At 35.3% G+C, this 22378-nt stretch overlaps 1 protein-coding gene across 5 annotated transcripts in view; it reads right to left on the bottom strand.

Annotated features, from left to right (window-relative positions):
* Positions 1-6013: 6013 nt before the first annotated feature.
* LOC125667452 (uncharacterized) overlaps positions 6014-22378 on the bottom strand; it is a 122732-nt gene continuing 106367 nt past the window's right edge. For all 5 annotated transcript variants that reach the window (XM_056147835.1, XM_056147837.1, XM_056147839.1 and 2 more), the window contains 5 exons: positions 21523-21583; positions 16844-16952; positions 13451-15134; positions 7635-7902; positions 6014-7359 (listed from right to left, as the gene is read on the bottom strand). In XM_056147835.1, coding sequence (XP_056003810.1) covers positions 7230-7359; positions 7635-7902; positions 13451-15101 — 2049 coding nt within the window. In that variant the 5' untranslated portion in view covers positions 15102-15134; positions 16844-16952; positions 21523-21583 and the 3' untranslated portion in view covers positions 6014-7229. The remainder of the gene's footprint in view (positions 7360-7634; positions 7903-13450; positions 15135-16843; positions 16953-21522; positions 21584-22378) is intronic.

Below are 22378 nucleotides of genomic sequence, written 5' to 3'. Positions count from 1 at the left end.
AGTCTCAAATTCGAAACGCATTTCTTAAAGGACACATGCCATGTTTCAAAGTATACAAAATTACATGCATTTTGTCTTCTTTATGCTTATAGTAACTAATTCTAATAGTTCGTTTGCCGAAATTGAGTGATAATTAACCACAATACAGACTTAAATCTAAGCCCCGAATTTAAAAAAAAGTCTAGTTAATTAGGTAGGTAGTCACGTGGTACAGTGACGTCACATACGCTCTTCGGATTGTGAAAGTACTGTGAGATACTATTAAAAACTCAGCTTTTAGGGGCCTAATTTATTCACCATGGGCAACATTTAAATCGATGTTGACATATTTCCCGAGTTTTGTATGTTTTTTGCCACCAGTGCAAACAAATAGCGATGTAAATACCCAAATATAGCGAGGAAAGCGAGTATGAATCGGCAATATTGCGAGTAAGTAATGTTTATATGGGTCGCTCTCTACAAACTGTTTGGTAATGTTATTCCTTTATACATTTGTAATTAGCGCTGTTTTTCTAAAATAAACAGTGCAATCATTATTTATTTTTGGATTAGACAAATTATAATACGTTACATTGTTGACAACTAGGCCCTAGGCCAAGCTACTGTCACGGTTGCATTTCGAAAAGAAAAAACCCACAAATTTACGGAAGCCCATTAGTGCAAACCAAAACTAAATAAAAAACGAAATTATTATATAAAGAACGAAATTGTTATATAAAAAACGAAATTATTAAACAAAAAACCAAAATATTAAATAGAAAACCAAAACTAAATAAAAAAAACGAAATTATTATATAAAAAACAAAATTTTTAAATAAAAAACGAAATTATTATATATAAAACGAAATATTATATTAAAACGAATTATATAAAAAACGAAATTATTATATAAAAAACGAAATTATTATATAAAATACGAAATTATTAAATAAGAAAAGGAACGTACTGTACTGATGTGAACTGATACATGTAAGTCATTAATTCTACATGACACGGCAAAGTATTCAGTACTTGGCATAAACGAAGGCCACCTGGCACCAGTTTTAGCAGCCCACTGGTACACACCGTATTACACCACCGAAACTTAATTAGTGTAAAATGAAGTGATTGTTGATCGAGGTACCTGACTGATGGGAGCCATATATTTTCTTACTTATACACGGTCAGCTAGCCTATGATATCACACCACTCTACACAAACATGCAATTTGAGGAATTAATGACTGCAGTAGAAACATACTACAGTAAATCGGACAAATCTGTCTATGCAATAAATACATCATTCACTGGCGATCTGAGCCTTCTTTTCAGATTAATTTTGGAAAATAATACTTTTAAATTTAATTCAAAAGTTTATAAACAGATATTTGGATGTGTTATAAGGGTCTAAATGCTCCCCATCTGTATGCGATATCCGACTACATCAGCTAACCAAGGAATTCCAGGTAAACATCGCATAACGTACCAAGTGCGTTATCATGACGATGGCTTTATTTTATTATGATCATGGTGAAGAAATGATTTATTCGCTATAGCAAATTTTGCTCATCAACTGCTTAAATTCACGTGTGAAATATCTGTAAATAAAATGCATTTCTTGGGCAGTACAGTGTATAAAGTAAAGTGATTTGAGGCAACTCGCATTCTAGATTTGAAAACGTACATCAAACCTACAAATTGGAACGAAAAAGTGCACATAATCCTTCAATTTATAAGGGATTTATAAATGGTGAAACTAATTGCCATATTTACTGGTAAATTAGCCGACGAATATACCACTTTATCTTAGAATGTAAATTACTATCCGCTCTACGGAAAGAATTTGTTTCCTAGATATTGTCATTTACCAAATACACTGAAATGTAGAGAGTTAATGACAACATGAAACCTAAAACAGTTTAAAAAAAACACAACTATGTATATCCATAAGTTAGTCTGCTGTTCTTCCTAAGATGTATATATATTAAATTATATGCATTATGTCCTCCACCTTTATTTTGTGCTAATGCACATACATGTGTATGTATTAGTTATATACTTGTACCCTTGGCAATGTTGTTTAAATACTAACTTATATATTTATGTACCTCGTGTACCATTGTATGAATGATTTGAGTGAATAAATTAATTGAATTGATTGAAGAAATTCTTAAAGATTTCAAAACAAACCCTCTAAAGAGGGGCTATAGTGATATTTAAATCAATAAAAAAAGTACAAGTGGTAACTGATAACTAGGATCGAGCCACCTCTGTTATCGGGTGTAAATAAAAGCAAAAAAGCGGGTATACCCTTTGTTTTTATTACCAAATACAACCCATAAAGCAAAAGTTTTTAAATTACTGGCACATCCTCCAGAGAGACAAAGACGTTTTCTCTGTTCTACATTGTACCTATAGTGTGGTTCATACCAACGCAATAAAAATTTAAGGGATATGCTCACACCTTCATTTCAGAATAATCAACCTGCATGATAATTGTGAAGTGCAAATAGACTTCTGATGAGGCGGACCTGCATGCAGTTAAACTTCAATCTATCGATCAATCCAATCAATTTGCTCAATTTTCACACTGCCGAAACACTTAATTAGTGTAGAGTCAAGTGATTTTTGAGGTATGTGGCTGATGGGAGCCATATATATTCTTACTAGATTTATGGGGGCTAGTGTTGAAGTAATTTTGGAGAAATCCTGTAATCCGATACACGAGGTTTGAAACCTTTCAGGGAACATAGTAGATAAACGTGTAGTGAATGGATAAGTTGGCTAATTTGTAATGTCAATAGATTTCTGTAAAACTCGATTGGCGATGATGAAATCGCAGTAAATCAAAGAATTAGGAGCCATGTTTCCTTCCTTGTTACGCTCCACTGACACACACACATTATATTCTCAAAAACAGTTCTTAATTTCGTTTTTTATCTAATAATTTCGTTTTTTATTTAGTTTTCATTTTTTATTTAATAATTTCGTTTTTTATCTAATTTTGGTTTGTTTATATAGTTTTCGTTTTTTATATAATAATTTCGTTTTTTATTTAATAATTTCGTTTTTTATTTAGTTTTGGTTTGCACTAATGGGCTTCCGTACAAATCAATAACAATAATAAAATTTAAAGTGGAAATCATATTATTTATTTTGATAAAGTAATCTTATTATTTTTGAATTGTGATCAACACGTCGTTAGGAAATATTTTATTACTTATCTAATTAAAAGCTCAATTATTTTGTATCATTAAATTTTCTGTAAATCTGATCTACCAGTTGGTAGAAATTCACAAATAACATTGTATATATGTTGTTACAAGGTGAAGGTCAGTTGATCGGAGTGTGTATTGAATTTGAAGACCAAAACAGAATGTATGCTGTAGGTCTACCAGTGCTTATAGCTTCTATATATCCATTGTCTCGCAGTTTATCAGGGTCTCTGTCCAAGCGGTTTTTGAAAAGGTGACTGGGTGTTTGTTTGTAAGGTAAAGTTCTTGCTCCAACAAAAAATTATCCACGTCTTTTTTCTCGTACCTTCCTTCGAAAAATCCTTTCTACCGACAACTAGTACACCCGAGAAGGGCATAAAACATCTTAATGCAATATTATTTACAAGCCGTTAACATGACAACTAGTACACCCGAGCACGACATAAAACATCTTAATGCAATATTATTTACAAGCCGTTAACATGACAACTAGTACACCCGAGCACGACATAAAACATCTTAATGCAGTATTATTTACAAGCCGTTAACATGACAACTAGTACACCCGAGCACGGCACAAAACATCTTAATGCAGTATTATTTACAAGCCGTTAACATGACAACTAGTACACCCGAGCACGACATAAAACATCTTAATGCAATATTATTTACAAGCTGTTAACATGACAACTAGTACACCCGAGCACGGCATAAAACAACTTAATGTAATATTATTTACAAGCCGTTAACATGACAACTAGTACACCCGAGCACGACATAAAACATCTTAATGCAGTATTATTTACAAGCCGTTAACATGACAACTAGTACACCCGAGCACGACATAAAACATCTTAATGCAGTATTATTTAGAAGCCGTTAACATGACAACTAGTACACCCGAGCACGGCATAAAACATCTTAATGCAGTATTATTTAGAAGCCGTTAACATGACAACTAGTACACCCGAGCACGACATAAAACATCTTAATGCAGTATTATTTAGAAGCCGTTAACATGACAACTAATACAACCGAGCACGGCATAAAACAACTTAATGTAATATTATTTACAAGCCGTTAACATGATAATTGGTTTTTTGTCGATTAAATCTAATCTGTTTATGGAATGGCTAATAGACGTTTTCAAACCCGAGGGCGCATATGACGTCACACATAATGGTGCGTAAAATAGCGAAAGTAAATATGCATATCGCAAGATTTGAACTTCATCGCTTTCATACTCGAAAACTACGCAAAATATTTCATTTAAAACATATTTAAAGTAGTTTTAGGCATGAAAAGAATTGAGTTCGCTGAACAAATGAAAAGGCTTAGAAACATGCGTTATGTCCTTTAAGAAGTGACAAGGATCAGAAGTTATCAGAAATCAAGATCCCTGTGTCCTGACGCTCACCTGAATCTATTATGCCATACACTGTAGGAAAATGAATTCTTAACCCTAAGAGCCGTGTTTGGGATGTTCAAACATAGTCGGGTACACTGGTAGAACAAGAGGTACTGTGAGCAATGCTCACTAAGAATACCCCCCGCTTACCCCAATCTCCCAAAGGGTGTTGGTAATAGGTAAAACTTCAGTATTATGATCCAAAAGGTATCTAGGAACACAGCATCTCCATGCGATGAAAAAAGCCATTAAAGAATTTAAATGGAAACCATATTGCTACTTCGATGTCCAGTGCACGTGACCTTTGACCTTTTGACCCCAAAATCGATAGGGAACATCTTCATCCCATGGGTAGTCCATATGTACGATATGGTGACTGTAGGTGGAAAGGACAACGCTTTAGAGCCCGGAAACCATATTGCTACTTCAATGTCCAGTGCACTTGACCTTTGACTTTTTGACCCCAAAATCGATAGGGAATATCTTCATCCCATGGGTAGTCTATATATATGATATGGTGATGGTAGGTGGAAAGGATAATGCTTTAGAGTCCGGAAACCATTGCATCTACAGGCGGACGGACGGACGGACAGATGGACAACCCGATTCCAGTATACCCCCCCCCCACCCACAACTTGTTGCGGGGGGTATAATTACATACCCCAATGCACCGCCCGCTTGTAGAATCAGACTCAAGATAAGGGTATGGTCACAGGCCTCAGTAAGTGTCTCAAATTTATAGATACATTTATGTGCCATCAATGACGACTCAAGTGAACGTTTGGTATACCTCAAGATCATCAATTGAAATAGACTGAAGTCAAAATTTCGATTACATATATCTTTTAAAGATTAATCTATCACATATTTTTTTAAATGATAAAAAAAGTAAATTACAAACATATGCTGAAAATTTTAGTTATTGAAAGGCATTTACCTCATGCATAGCTCTTATCCCAAGAAGTTGAAAATGTAAAAAGTTTACAGACAAACAGACGGACAAACAGATGGTGAACAGGTGATTAGAATAAGAGGCCTACGGGCCATATCGCTCACCTGAGTCACCTTTGCTCATATTTAAAGATTTTCCCTTTATATTTGCATGTAAATCTTTGATCCATATTCAGTATTGTGATCCCTATCATTGTAAATCTGTTGTAGAACTATATAAAGAGCATAGAACAATATCTTTACTTGAAAGATTTTATGGTCATTATTATAAAGTATTCTTAACGGAAAAGTATGGTTGCGTTTATGATACTTTCCGGTCAAGATGTCTTTACAAAATAACAACCACATCTAACACTTAAAGTATTTGTTAAAGACTCTTTACAATGATATATACCGGGTTTGATAGCAGAGACGCATTATGTTTCTGCCAACAGTGACAAAATAACTTCAAACAAGACTGGTTTTTATGTGAAAATATTATATTCTGGTGTAACATTCTTTAAACAATGCAATGTCAATAACAGATATACATGAAACTGGAGATCTAAGTTTATCAAACCTTCTGATGTAAACATTGAACTAAATCTAGTAATATACGAAATTTCTGATAGAATCATCAAAGTAATTAAAGTAATATTAAAAATTTTGATGCAATCTTCAAGCTAAATGTAGTAATATTCAAAACATCAGTTTACAAACATCAAACTACACATAAAACACAATATACAAAATTTCAGATATAATCACCAAACCAAATGAAGTAATATACAAAATTTATGATATAAATAAATATATTTTTTTCATGATAAACATGTTACATGCATAAAACAAACTGTCTATACAAATTTTAATACAAACATAAATCTGTTTTCACAACATGTGTATTGCACACTGGGGTCAATGTTTTCCTTGTTATCATCAACAGACACCAAAGACAATTACGTTTGTGGAATCTGATCCACGTCCTCAAAAGGATTCACTCAACTTAAAATTAAATTCCAAACAGAAAGATGCTTCCTGCCTGTACCATATTGCAATGTCAAAGTCCAAAACTTTTGTTTTTTCAGTTAGTGATAAATTGCTTTATTTTAAGGTTTATAAGGGATTATATCTGGGGACTAAAGTGGAGATTGGAAGATGATGTGGTGACGAGGTGTTGTTGGCCTGTTAACATCAATGTCTCAGGTGGAGGGTGGAAGATGATGTGGTGACGAGGTGTTGGTGGCCTGTTAACATCAATGTCTCAGGTGGAGAGTGGCAGATGATGTGGTGACGAGGTGTTGGTGGCCTGTTAACATCAATGTCTCAGGTGGAGGGTGGCAGATGATGTGGTGACGAGGTGTTGGTGGCCTGTTAACATCAATGTCTCAGGTGGAGGGTGGAAGATGATGTGGTGACGAGGTGTTGGAGGCCTGTTAACATCAATGTCTCAGGTGGAGGGTGGCAGATGATGTGGTGACGAGGTGTTGGTGGCCTGTTAACATCAATGTCTCAGGTGGAGGGTGGCAGATGATGTGGTGATGAGGTGTTGGTGGCCTGTTAACATCAATGTCTCAGGTGGAGAGTGGAAGATGATGTGGTGACGAGGTGTTGATGGCCTGTTAACATCAATGTTTCAGGTGGAGAGTGGAAGATGATGTGGTGATGAGGTGTTGGTGGCCTGTTAACTTCAATGTCTCAGGTGGAGGGTGGAGAGTCTGGGGATACATCAGGAATTCTGTCTGGGGACACAGGTGGGGAGTGGAAGATTAATGATGACGTGGTGTTGGTGGCCTGTTCAGTCATAGCAATCTGTTCGTGCCGACATCTACAAAACATGGACAAATTACTGTATATCTGTTTTCACTAAAGAAAAAGCCCCCCCCCCCCCCCCCCCAAAAAAAATTATATGTTGAAGAAACGTTAATTATACAAAATTATAAACGAGAAACACAATTCAAATTTTAGGTTCTGACTATTCAAATTGGAAAATTACTAGATCTCAGAGAAAGCAAATTATGCTTGAATTTCAAGGCCAGAAATGGCCCTCACTGGACCTAGTCCTTTCCTTCAGACAGATCTGTATTATCTTAATGTAATTACCCAGACATTTCTAATTCATCTTCATTCTCGCTGGTCTCCTCTAAATTCCAATCATGCCCATTTTCCTCTACACCATTATCTTCACTGGTCCCTGATTCAGCAGTGTCCTCGTCATCAGGATCAGATTCCTCGCTGCTGTCTTCGTAGTTCAGATAATATCTGTATTCTTCAGACTCGGACTCTTCACTGATTTCCAGCTCTAATCCTGATTCCTGAACCCCCTCATCACTTGAAGCTTCCGTGATCCGCTCATCTCTGTCTGGATTATCTGAAGTTTTAATAGAACAAGGAGAGTGATCAAGCAATTAAGATCAGGTATAGACATTGAAGCATTTTGTCTAGTGTATGGAGGAGTTTGAAGCAAGTGAATTCTCTAGAAGTGGGCCCAGTCTACCACACATAATAACATTAGTTCTAAATACTTGTGACATTAATTGTAAGTGATATACATTATGTGATTTGAAAGATGAGACCCATGGACCATATTGTTTGTTTCATCTTTTATGTTTCCCACCTGAAGTATATCAAACATTGTAAATAAATACTGGTCTTATACGCAAAAGTATTTCATTCAAATAAAATCAGCATTACAGGTGTGTAATTCTATATTGAGTCTTAGTTTTCTTAGCACTTGATATTGACTTCCGTTTCTTATACCAGTGGATGACCGGTCACAGTCGCTCAGTATATCCCCAAATCTTTGATTCTGGGGGCATAAAAAGAATGATAGACAGTGTTTTCAAAGACAAGATACGTTACCAGTCACCCTAGTATTACTTATAAGTATCACTACTGACTAGGCCTAGGTGCTAAGAAATCTAGAAAATTTCCAAGCTCATTTCTAATATTCAGCAACGATGTAAAAGATTGTGATCTCAAAACTTAAATGACCCCCAAAAGTGCCTATGCTAATGAAATACTTTAAATAATATAATATGTAAGATTATTACAATATGACTAATTAGGGCCTGTCCTAGAGTGAAAACCCAGGAGTTGGTTGTGAAACAATGTTGTTGATAAAGACAATATACATATAAAACTTACACGGTACCAATTTTGATGCACCAGATGCGCATTTCGAAAAATAATGTCTTTTCAGTGATGCTCAACCGAAATGTTTGAAATCCGAAATATCAATGAAGTTTTAGAGCTATTATAGGGAAAACAGTGTGCCAAAAAAAGTGGAGTCAAATTCGTCCATGGATCAGAGCTATGCGTGAGGGAGATAATCCTTAATTTTAAAATGAATTTCTAAATTTTATAACAGCAATTAAATATTCATCCGTATTTTCAAGCTAGTAACGAAGTACTTAGCTACTGGGCTACATGTATAAGGACTACCTATCTGTTTCGTTTCAGTTTAATATTGAAGATGATTGAAGAAGCATTAAACATGTTTTCTAGATGTTTTACACATATACACTATATACATCAAGTTTATCACCATCATGGAGTCAGAACCTCTACTTCAGGGAAAATGAAATTTACAATTTCGTTAGAGGCCACCCTACTATACATGATTATACATTTAGTTTACCTTGCAAATGTGCAGTTGTTGAGAAGGGTTTTGCATGTGGGTCAATATGTGGCAGTTTCTTAAATTCTATTTAACCCCTATGGCCCTAGGAATGCAGAGTCCCTAAATTTACAATACATGTCCCCTCGTCCCAAAGATGCCTTAAACTAAACATGACAAGCGATGTTTGTAAAACACATATGCAACTAATGGTGTTAACATTAACAAGAGGCCCATGGGCCGCATCACTCACCTGTATCACGTTGGCTCATATTTAAAGATTTTTCCAAAATATTCGCATGTAAAACTTTGATCCCTATTGTGGCCCAACCTACTACCAGGGGCCATGCTTTTTTTTTTCAAAATTGAATTTGGACTATGTCAAGAAGCTTTCATGTAAATGTAAACTTTTCTGGCATACTGATTTTTCATCAGAAGATTTTTAATGATTTTTCCTATAGATTTGTATGTAAAACTTTGACCCGTTATTGTGGCCCCATCCTATCCTCGGGGGTCATAATTTTAACAAACCTCCATCTGCACTATGTCAGGCAGCTTTCATGTAAATTTTAACTTTCCTGGCTCTATAGTTTTTGAGAAGATTTTAAAAAAAAAGTTCCCATATGTTTGTATGTAAAATTTTGATCCCCTATTGTGGCCAAATCCTATCCTTGGGGGCCATAATTTTGAGAAACTTCAATCTGCACTATGTAAATAATTTTTGTGTAAATTTCAGCATCCTGGGCCAGAAGTTTCTGAGAAGATTTTAAAAGATTTTTCAGATATATTTGTATGTAAAACTTTGATCTGCTATCGTGCCCCATCCTATCCTAAGGGACCATGATTTTTACAAACTTCAATCTGCACTATGTTTAGAAGATTTGCTGTAAATTTCCACTTTCTTGGCCCAATAGTTTTTGAGAAGATTGTTAAAGATTTTCCCTAAATATTTGTATGTAAAACTTTGATCCCATATTGTGGCCCCATCCTACCCCCTGGGCCATGATTTAAAGAAACTTGAATCAGCATTATGTCAGGAAGCTTTCGTGTAAATCTTAGCTTTTCTAGCCCAGTGGTTCTTGAGTAGAAGGTTTTTAAATGACCCCACCCTATTTTTGCATTTTTTTCATTTTTGTGAATATCTCCCTTTTGAAAAAAACATGGCCCTTCATTTGAATAAACTTGAAACCCCTTCACCCAAGGATCCTTTTGGTTCTCGAGAAGAAGTCGAAAATGTAAAAAGTTTACAGAGAGACGGACGGACATACAACAGGTGATCAGAAAAGCTTACTTGAGGTTTCAGCTCAAATGAGCTAAAAGTGTTAAACACATGTATCATTTCATTAATAGTAGTATTACCAATTCAAAATATTGAACAGACAATATCTTATTATGTGAGGAATGGATTTACCATGTGACCTAAGATTAAAAGGGGTCATCTACTCCTTATTTTGTACCAGAGTACCAAGTTTGGTGTCAATCAAGCAGATAATTATCAAAATATAGAAGCCAATATATTACTATGTCCAGTTTAACCCTTGACCTTTGACCATGTGACCTCAAAATCAATAGGGGTAATCTTCTCCTAAAGATGTACCAGTGTACCAAGATTGATGTCTGTCAAGCAAAGGGTTCTCAAGATATTGGTTAGACAGTATATTCCTAAGTCCAGTTTGGCCCTTGAGATTTCAATATATGGCCTCAAAATCAACAGGGGTCATCTTCTCCTGAAAGATGTACCAGTGTGCAAAGTTTGATGCATGTCGAGCAAAGGGTTCTCACAATATTGAGCGCACAGAACATTCCTATGTCCAGTTTGACCCTTGACCCATGACTATATTACCTTGATCTTTGAATATGTGACTTCAAAATTAATAGGGGTCATCTACTTCTGAAGATGTACCAATGTGCCAAGTTTTATGTCTGTCAAGCAAATGGTTCTCAATATATGGAGTGAATAGTATATTCCTATGTCCAGTTTGACCCTTGATCTTTGACTTTGTGACCACCAAATCAAAAGCGGTCAGGTTCTAGTAATGATGTACCTGTGTACCAAGTTTGATTGCTGTCAAGCAAAGAGTTCTCTAGACATGGAGTGGTCAGTATATTCCTATCCCCAGATTGACCCTTGACCTTTGACCATGTAACCTCAAAATCGGTAGCGGTCATCTACTTTTTGGGATGTACAAATGTACTAAGTTTGATGTCTGTCAAGTAAAGGATTCTCAAAATATTGAGAGTATATTTCTATGTCCAGTGTAGAATTGACCTTTGGACCTAAAAAATAGTAAGGGCCCATTTCTGCTTATAACCAAATTACATATGAAATATCATTACGATCAAATGAATGGTTCTAAAGATATTGAGTATATCGACCAACAGGTGCAAAACAATATGCCTCTCTACTTTGAAGGGGGGGGGGGGGGGGCAATAAGAATAATTGAAATGGTAGAATTTTATCATCAACTAAAATTAAAATGTTCAAATTTTAACATTTTTAACAAATAACGCCCGACAATGCCTACTGACCAATTGTAATAGGTCACCTGAGGTAACTTAATGAAATTACGATAAATGTCACAAATACGATATACAAAATCAGTTGTAATTCATTAATTTCATTTAATAAACATGGAGTGGCGATCTCTTATTGAAATAATTCCATTCTAACTACATTTGTATTTGTTTCTACCTAGTTTACATGACTCAACTCAGAGTGTTATCAGAACTTGAATTTTAAAAACAAAGTAGATCAACATTCATCATTTATTTAGTTTCAAGGGGGTGGGGTATTAATTGTTTTGTTTATGTCAGACCTTGACTTTTGATACAGACCCTTAAGTTCATGATAGCTATTCCACACAGAGACTGGTGTAATGTACATACTCAGTGTCAAACCAGTACACAATGTAGATTTTGTCCACACCTGCTACAGAAACATACAACATCACACCATCACAGAAACATACAACATCCCACAAACCAAAGCTGTGTCAATATCACTGATATTTACAAAGTAGGATAGTTAAGTAGAAGAAATAGATTATAAACATGTCAAGTTTTAAACTGGCAATGATCAATGTTCTACAAATCTCAACAAGATAATAATTGTAACAGAATGCTGTTAATAAAATCTCCCCATTGAACACCTATTGAATCCCAACCCAAAATATTAAATAAAACCATTTCTCCTCATCTAATCATTGCCCCCATTGTAATTAAAATTAATTATATTATATTATTAATATTATTCACTTAATGTAATTATAACCCACATCATTTAACATTAAACCTACACACTAAGTTAACCTTAATTATCAACCACATTTTAATAACAACCTAACTCCTCGTCTAATTATATCCCATGTTGTAATTAAAATTAATCACTAGTTGTAATTAAATCCAACATTGTAGTCAAAATTAAATATTACTTCTAATCATAACCCACATTGCAATAGAAACATAACTCCTCCTCTAATTATAACCCATTTGTAATTAAAATTAATTCCTAGCTCTAATTATAACTCACATTGTAATTAGAAATAATCCCTAGCTCTAATTATAACTCACATTGTAATTAGAATTAATCCCTAGCTCTAATTATAACTCACATTGTAATCAGAATTAATCTGTAGCTCTAATTATAATTCAAATTGTAATTGTAATTAATCACTAGCTCTAATTATAACCTGCAATGCAATCAAAATTAATCCCTAGCTCTAATTATAACTCACATTGTAAAATTTAGAATTAATCCCTAGCTCTAATTATAACTCACATTGTAATCAGAATTAATCCCTAGCTCTAATTATAACTCACATTGTAATCAGAATTAATCCCTAGCTCTAAATATAACTCACATTGTAATTAGAATTAATTGATAGCTCTAATTATAACTCACATTGTAATTAGAATTAATCACTATCTCTAATTATAACACACATTGTACATGCTGTAATGAAAACTAAACATTACCTATAATTATAACCAACTTGTAATGAAAACTTAACTCCTTCCCTAGATATAACCCATACTGTAATTAAAATTAATCACTAGTTCTAATTATTATGATTATAACCACCTCGTAATTAAAACTAATCAACACCTCTAATTATAGCCACATTGTAATTAAAATGAGATATGACCTCTAATCATAACCTACACTGTACATTTTTTAAAACATCACTATCATAACAATGTCATAGCATAACAATCATTTATAATGGATTCCTGTGTAGAATTTGATGTTATTTATACTGACTGATATAGTACAATAAACTACAGTACTACTAGTACTTACCAGTCAGAGAGTACCTCCTCTGTAGATATCTATATACAGACACTGTGTTGGTGTACTCTGATCCGACCCAGAGAAGGTGAGTTTTATCATCATAGTTCAGGCTGAGTGGTCTGTTTATCCCGTGTTGTCGTGTCAGTAACAGAGACAGGAAGTGACCGTCCTTGTCAATCATCTGTACTGTGTCGGTGTTACCATCACACACCAGGATGTGTGACAGCGCGTCTGTACAGATTCCTAGTGGTTGTAGTGATGATCCTGATGGAGGTCCTGTGTAGGAGAATCGATGTCTCCCCCCGCGCTCTGTCACCACTACAGCACGACGTGACCTGTCAGACACAATAATATCACCGTTAGTGTTCTCTGTGATATAATGAGGATGACTATACATCGTGTGATGTTTGTTGTCGTGTTGTATGGTCAGGATGTGTTGACCACTACTGTTGTACCGGGTTACCTTGCCTGTATCTGTATCATAGTTCCACATCCCGACCATCAGATCTCCAGTGGACGGGGAGCAGTACACACACACTGGTTGCCATGGTGATGTATACTCTATCTGTGTGGTGACTGTGTGATTGTTCACAGACAGTTTGTTGATGTTACGTTTACTGTCTATATAAATCAGTTCACCAGAACTGTTCACTGTGTGTAGTCCATGCAATGGTGTTATATCTGTCACACGGTGTATAGTGTCTCCTGTTGTGTCTGTCAAGATGATATTGTAATCAGAGACCCAGACCCGGTCTGACATCACACGAGATATGTGTAACACAACACTAACACCTGTCACACAGACAGACGTGTGTAATACAGGTGTGGACATCAGTTTCACACACTCGTCTATTCCTACTTGTCGTTTTCCTGTTGTCATTTGGATTTCTGGGATTCCCCTCAATAACTGACTGACATCCTCCATGTTGAATCCCTCAGTCAGGGACAGCAGCAGGTGTTGTGGAAGATTAGGGGTGTCCTTTATCTGGGGGACACGACTGGTCTTTATAAACAAGAGGAATTGTACCGCTCTGTTTGCTGATTGTTCATATCTGTCTTCATAGTTCTGTATGTGGGTGAGGTGTCTGTTCATTTTTCTCTTCTGTTGTTGTATTCTATCAATCAATAAACCTCGGTATCTTGTTTTAACATCACATACCGCAGTGTCAATCAGATCCTTCAGTCTCTGGGCTTTTGTTGACATCTGTGATTGACGGTGACAGATTTGTGGGGGACAAGTTTGGATATCAGTTTGGATTCCTGCCAGGAGAACACGACAGTTATAGAGAGTCTCACTTCTGATGTTGTCAATGATTTCTCGGTGTTGTTGTCGCTTTGTTTGATAGGCTGTTCTAATGTCCAGTATTTGGTGTTTTCGGTGCTCTAAACATCGGAAACAGACAGAAAGTTCACACGACTGACAGAACATTTCATAGAACCTGTCTGGATGTCTGACACAGATCTCTTGTCTGGGGATGTAGTTAAACTTCTCACGGTAAATCACAACATCATGGTGTTTGGTATGTAGATCAATGACATGTTTCTCTTTACACTGTAAACACAGATCACGTTTACATGTGTTACAGTAAAACTCAGTGTCCCCCTGACATTGAAAACATTGTCGTACTTTTAGCTGAGTGCTGAGTCCTAGTGTGTCCATGATGTGGAGGGTCTGGGTCTTTAGGAACACAATCTACAATAATTAAACTGACATGTAAATATCAACCTATTCACAATATACATTTATTTCACACATTCAAGTGATCTACATATTTCACACACTGATTGCAATTGACCTGTTTTTTCACATGTACATTTCTTGAATGCTAAGGCCAAAAATATAAATGGTTGTGTTTCCACTAATATTCAGTCAAAATTAGAGTAACTTAGTAGGAAATGAATTATATTTGTTAAACTTAAATCAAAGACAAGAAGATGTTCTGAATTCTGATTACAATTTCCATTCAATTAGCAGATCTATTGACATACTGAAAACAAGGGGCTCGTTTTTCATTATAGATACAGTTGTTGAATATGCTTTCATATTATAAGTCATATTCTAAACTATATTATTACCAGGGTCATCTCCATTTTGTTTTAATAATAATTTTTTAGAAAACATGCAAAAAAAATTCTAGGATAGGGTTATAATTTAGAGTCGGTTGTATTAGTGGAAACAAAGCAATGATTACTTTCGGCCTAATCAAACACATGTACTTTCATGTTCATGGTCCACAACGCTCACCTGAGTCACCTTGCTGATACAGAGATGTGACTGATCAGCTTAGAACACTGATAGTGGGACAACAATGATCCAAGACCTGTCCCTAGACAACTGTATACACTAAATGTCTTAAGATGATTGTATAATCTGTAAAATGATTTCATTTGTTACTAGTACTTTGTTGTTATTATAGATATCTGATCTACAGTCTGGCCTAATAATTCGTATGTCTGAAGTAGCAGGACTCTTGTTGACCTTTGACCTAGAGATATGATATCTATGTGTTTTTCCTATTCTGTATATCTAAGGTAAATTCTAATACTCAGCAGCAGTGTAAAGCATGTTGTGTTCTTAATACACAAATGTCCCTGTAGGTACTAATAATGACGGAAGCCTTTACATGTTACATTTAACATTACATGACTGATTGGGACCCGGCCATGAGTCAGAACCCTGGGGTTGTTAAATTCACAAGTTTGGTACATCCCCTTTTGCTTTTTCTAAATTTGCCTTTAGTTTTTATACAGCATCAGCAAAATTAAACTCAATCTCATAATCGACATATGGAACTAAAACCCATATCCCTGAGATCATGAAATTTACAATTTGGGTAAAGGGCTCCTGCTAAATACTTTAATATTTAGTTTCAATGTTGTATCAGAAACCTTAAGATGTGCTATATAAATGCCTTACACATAAACATTATATGCCAAGTAGAGCCCCAACCTGGAGTCAAAAACGTTACCCAAGACATGTACAATTTTGGTACAGGCCTTCCTGCTTTACATTACTATGCATTTAGGTTTCATTACAGTTGTGCAGTTGTAGAGGAGAAAGTTTGTCAAAATATGTCAATTTCTATCAGTTTTAATTTGAAAAGAATTGGAATGGAATTTATTCATAAGTTAAAAAATATGCAATTGCTAATGCACGACGATGGACGCAGATCTTCAACAATAGGTCACCTGAGTGACTCAGGTGACTTAAAAATGCCCTTTAGACAACAGCAGTTTAGTTTGATCTTTGAACAATATGTTGCCTACAGCTTCAGACAACACATCATATTCCATTCTTGAATCAAACAAAACAGATGTTGTTCTCAGACCCAGTCAATAAATGTATAATTGTAAGTCTTCTTGACTGTTAAGAAATCTGCATGTACGACATAATATACAAACCTATACAGTAACTTGTTGATGGTCCAAGCCTTCGTCAAAACAGGAAGTCAGATTTTCATTAATGTTGAGTCCCCCTACTTAAGGATACTCTGTGTGGTCAAAACTGATGCTGAAGGAGGAAATATGAAAAAGTTAAAAAGGAGTGAAACATTGAGAAGTTAAATACAGCATTGTTTTTTGTTGTTTTTTTTACAAGAAGAACAAGTTAAATGTGTTTGACAGACAAGCTTTGAATAAAATATTTTCATATGAATTTTTAACTCGTGGAGTAGAAAAAACTGAATTAAATCATAGAATTATTTTTTCCCCACAAGAACAACAAGTTTAATGTGTTTTTGAAACTCTATGCCCCCAAGTATGGCTACATACAATATTTGCAAATTTGACTGTGATCTTCATTAATGACCTTGACCTTAAGCATACACATCAACTTTCCTGGTTTCATTGTGAAATTTAGTTTTTGAAGTGTATCTCTAAATTATCGATATGCACATAAAATCTCAAGGTGCACAATTTCTTCACATCTTTTAATGTTAGACGCAATGACCATTATATAAATAACTGATATGTTTCATTTCACTGACAGTAAGAGTATGGATAGGATAAGTAATGACCCGGTGTACATTGACTCAGGTAGATTAACACAGATAGGATAAGTAATGACCCGGTGTACATTGACTCGGGTAGATTAACACAGATAGGATTAGTAATGACCCGGTGTACATTGACTCGGGTAGATTAACACAGATTATTTACATTTGATCGATCCTCATGTGATATCATGGGTTTTTGCAAAATCTTTATGAAATTAAACTTTGCACAAAAATTGGTAAACTATTGATACTGAAAAAGTGATATTTTCCATAGATAAACAATAATTTATAATCTAAAACAAGAAGCCCATGGGCCACATCGCTCACCCGAGTCACCTTGGCTCATATTTAAAGCTTTTTCCTACATATTCACATGTAAAATTTAAATCCCTAATGAGGCCCCAACCTACTCCCGGGGGCCATGAATTTCACAAACGTGAATCTGCACTATGTCAGGAAGCTTTCATGTAAATGTAAACTTTTATGGCCCAGTGATTCTGCAGAAGAATTCCCCTATATATTTGTATGTAAAACTTTGATCCCCGGAGACCATGAATTTTACAAACTTGAATTTGCACTATGTCAGGAAGCTTTCATGTAAATGTAAACTTCTTTGTCCTATTGGTTCTTAAGAAGTATTTTCAAAAAGATATTTTTCCTATATATTTGTATACAAATCTTTTAACCCTATTGTGGCCCCATCCTACCGCTGAGAGTGGGGGTGGGGGGTGGGGTGGAGGGCATGATTTTAACAAACATAATTCTGCATTATGTCAGGAACCTTTCAGGTAAATTTCCACTTTTCTGGCCCAGTAGTTCTTGAGAAGAAATTTTTTAAAGATTTTCCCTTATATTTATGTGTAAAACTTTGATCCCCTATTGTGGCCCCATCCTACCCCCAGGGACCATGGTTTTGTTAACCTTGAATCTGCACTATGTCAGGAAGCTTTCACGTCAATTTCAGCTTTTCTGGCCAAGTGGTTATTGAGAAAATCTTTAAAGATTTTCCCTATATATTTGTATCCAAAATTTTGATACCCTATTGTGGTCCCATCCTACCCCCGGGGAGCCATCATTTTAACAAACCTGAATCTGCACTATGTCGGGAAGATGTCATGTAAATCTGTACTTTTCTAGCCTAGTGGTTCTGGAGAAGAAGATTTTCAAAGATTTTACCTATATATTTGTATGTAAAACTTTGATCCCCTATTATGGCCCCATCCTACCACCAGTAGCCATGATTCTATCAAACTTTAATCTGTACTATGTCATGAAGCTTTCATGTAAATTGCAGCTCTTCTGGCCCCGTGGTATTTGAGAAGAAGATTTTTAAGTGACCCCCATCCTATTTTTGCATTTATGTGATTATCTCCGATTTGAATTGGGCGAGACCCTTCATTTGACCAACCAAGGATACTTTTGGCCAAGTTTGGTTATACAGTAATTGGAGTTCTGGAGAAGAAGTGGAAAATGTAAAACTTTTACAAACAGACGGACAAACAGACAATGGACTACAGGTGATCAGATTAATTGATTGAATATTGTTTAACGTTCCTCTCGAAAATATTTCACTCATATGGAGATGTCACCACTGCTGGTGAAGGGCTGCAAAATTTTAGGCCTATGCTCGGCGCTTATGGTCTTTGAGCAGGGAGGGATCTTTATTGTGTCACATTTGCTGCGACACGAGACCTCAGTTTTTGTGGTCTTATCCGAAGGGCCTCCCTATTTAGTCGCCTCTTACGACAAGCAAGTGGGTGCCAAGGACCTATTCTAACCTGGATCACCACGGGATTCAGGTGATCAGAAAAGCTCACTTGGCAATCAGACAAGCTCACTTGAGCTTTGATCTCATGCGAGCTAAAACTGTTGTCAAGGGCAGTAACTCCTATCCTGGTATTTCTTTTACTGCATGCCTATTATACAAGGTTTCCCCAACATCCACAATTAATTTATACATATATTATTAATTAGCAGTTTGTTTTTTAAACTGTTGACATTTAAAATTTGTCATTTTCACAAGTTTTTATCTATTTTGATTATTCTGTATAACAAAAAAGTGGGATTTTCTTGTGTTAACATATATTTCTGTTTTAGTATATCTGACATCTTTAAAACGGTGGCAGCATGAACATTTTCTTTGGTTATTAAATAAATTTTAATACATGTATATTGAGTGGAAATAAATACATTTGTTTTTTTTACTTTCAACCATTAATATTAATAAGTCACATGAGGATCGACCCTCGTTAACATTTGTATTCTTTTGTTATTTTTTTTAGCAGTCTGACCAGCTGATTGGTAAAACAAGAGGCCCATGGACCACATCTCTCACCTGAGTCACCTTGGCCCTACTGCTGTTCAGGTGTTGGAATTTTTAAAAGATATTTTAATCAATGTTTATTCCGATGAAAAGTTTTTGACCCCCCCCCCCCCTCCCTATCTATAGTATCTATATACTAAAGTATGAAAGCCCTAGCTTAAATAGTTCAAGAAATATTTCTTCAGATTTTTCCATCTACAGAGCTGCCAACATTATGAAATGGAAAATAATAAGGCGGGGGTCAGGGGGCTGCCTAGCTTCTGCTGGAGATCTTTTATGAATATGTAACCTGAGCAATTTTAGGCATACTTCAAATCTAAATTTAATGAATTTAGACTGTATACTAATTGTTATGCATTTTACAAATGCAAAAGATCAAACACATCTTTTATTGATTTTACTTTCTAAAACTTGACGTGTAAAAAATATTGTTACATTAGTATATTATGTAATTTTACAGTTACTGTGTCAGTTATTCTGGCAAGTGTTTTAATGTCATTTTCCCCGCCGTGAGAAATGTTGAAGTTTATCAAACAGATTGTACACTTATCATACAATTTCCCCCTTTCTGACTTTGAAACAAATAGATGTTTACAGAGTACTTGCATATTTTTCTTCGCATTTTTGGCTCTTCTTTGGGGGAGTATTGTTATTTCCATCAACACATGTCTTACGTTTAGTAGCAGCTGCCATATTGTTTATTTCAAAGCATTGAAATGATCGAGATTCTGTATATATATATATATATATATATATATATATATATATATATAGACTATGCAAACAAACGTAGTAATGACTATGGCTTGTTTATTATAAAAGTAAAAACCAATGACGGACAGCTCTAAAACTTTTGAAATGTGAAATAGGCGAAAATCGGAAGATATATAGTGAAATCGCAAGACGCATTTTCGGTCCTAAAATCGTAAGCCTTACACCAAAATTGTGAGGGTTGGCAGCTCTGTATCTAACAGCATGTAAAACTTTTCTGGCCCTAGGGATTTTTTTAAAGAGTGTCCTTTTTTCACTCGTACATAAAACTTTGATCCCCTATCGTTCTCCCCCCCCCCCCCCAAAAAAATGAATCTACCATGTCTGAAAGCTTTCATGTAAATTTGAAGTTTATCCCATTAATCCTTAAGAAATAAGGAAAAGATCAGAAGATTTTTTAAAAGATTTTCCCCAAATATTCCCATTTAAAACTTTGATCCTATTGTGGCTCCAACCTATACCCGGGTGCGGTGGAGTGGTGGTGGTGGTGGGGGGGGGGGGGGGGGGGGGCATGATTTTAACAAACTTAAATCTACATGATGTCAGAAAGCAGCAATATCAATTTGAACTTTCCTGGCTCAGTGGATCTTAAGAAGGAAATTTTTAAATAACACCACCCTATTTTGCATTTTTTTAAGGTTATACATGGCCCATCATTTGAATAAACTTAAATCCCCTTCATCCATGAATGATTTGTACCAAGTTTTATTGAAATTGGCCCAGTGGTTCTGGAAAAGATGATGAAAATGGGAAAAGTTTACAGACAGACCGACCGACAGACAATAAGTGATCAGAATAGCTCAGGTGAGCTAAAAACAAGTTCACTTATTCAATTATTTCTCAAAGTGAAAATGATGTAATCTACTGCATAATCCGTTATTTCAAGGTAACAATGAGTTGCAGACAGACAGACAGACCAAAAACAGTTTCATTGACATCAAAATACACAGACACAATTCTGTGTAGATGTATGTGTATATAGGAACCATTACCTTTTTAACATCACCTTTCTTTCCTCAGTAATGCAGGACCTCATGGGAGTCCAGTGTGAACCTAAAAACATCAAGTGGTAATATTTATTTAAATATCACCATGGTGATCAATTCACTTTGATCAGAAACATTTTCTTACAAAACAAAACCTTGACCAAGCTCACTGCTAATCATGTACTGCATTGAAATTCAAACTTCAACTTAACAAGAGGCCCATGGGCATTAACAGTAACCTGAGTATCATACATGTATATAGGAAAGTGTTGTCTGTTGATGAGTGATTCTTTTAAACACGAAGAACCGAATGAGCTTCAGATTTTGTAATCAATTATTGCATATATCTGTTTGTATGCAATTTTTGTCACAAGTATGATTTTTTATTCTCTTCGTATTACAAAGTTGTCCATTAGATACAAAGTGGGAGGGATGGACAGAAGATAGATGTGTAGACAGACAGACACGGTGATTCTTACATCTAAACCTAATCTACAGGGGCTAATTCTCTGAACTTTATTTTTTTATTATATATTCAGAGGTAAAAAATAGATTTTCAAGAATACAACGTGTTGTTTTCACTACAATTGTTTGCTTTTTAGGTCTTATTGTACAAGGACTTTATGGAAGAAGTGAGAGGAGTTGACATAAAATAACGTAAACAAGTTAACTAAAATTAAGAGTATCATGTGGTATCACTAAAAATAACCTGTTTGAGTTATCAACAGTACCACACGGTATTTGATAAAGAACAGGAGCAAAGAGAGGTAACTCATTGTGACAAAAAGATAACTTGCATGCTTTATTTTTTTACCTTCTAATAACGTGTTTGCATTATGGCCATGACTGTTTGTCAAATACT

This window comes from Ostrea edulis, chromosome 8, assembly GCF_947568905.1.
Source record: "Ostrea edulis chromosome 8, xbOstEdul1.1, whole genome shotgun sequence".
Classification (NCBI taxonomy): Eukaryota; Metazoa; Mollusca; class Bivalvia; order Ostreida; family Ostreidae; genus Ostrea; species Ostrea edulis.
Note: the sequence above shows the minus strand (reverse complement) of the source record. Positions and strands in the feature narration are given on the sequence as shown.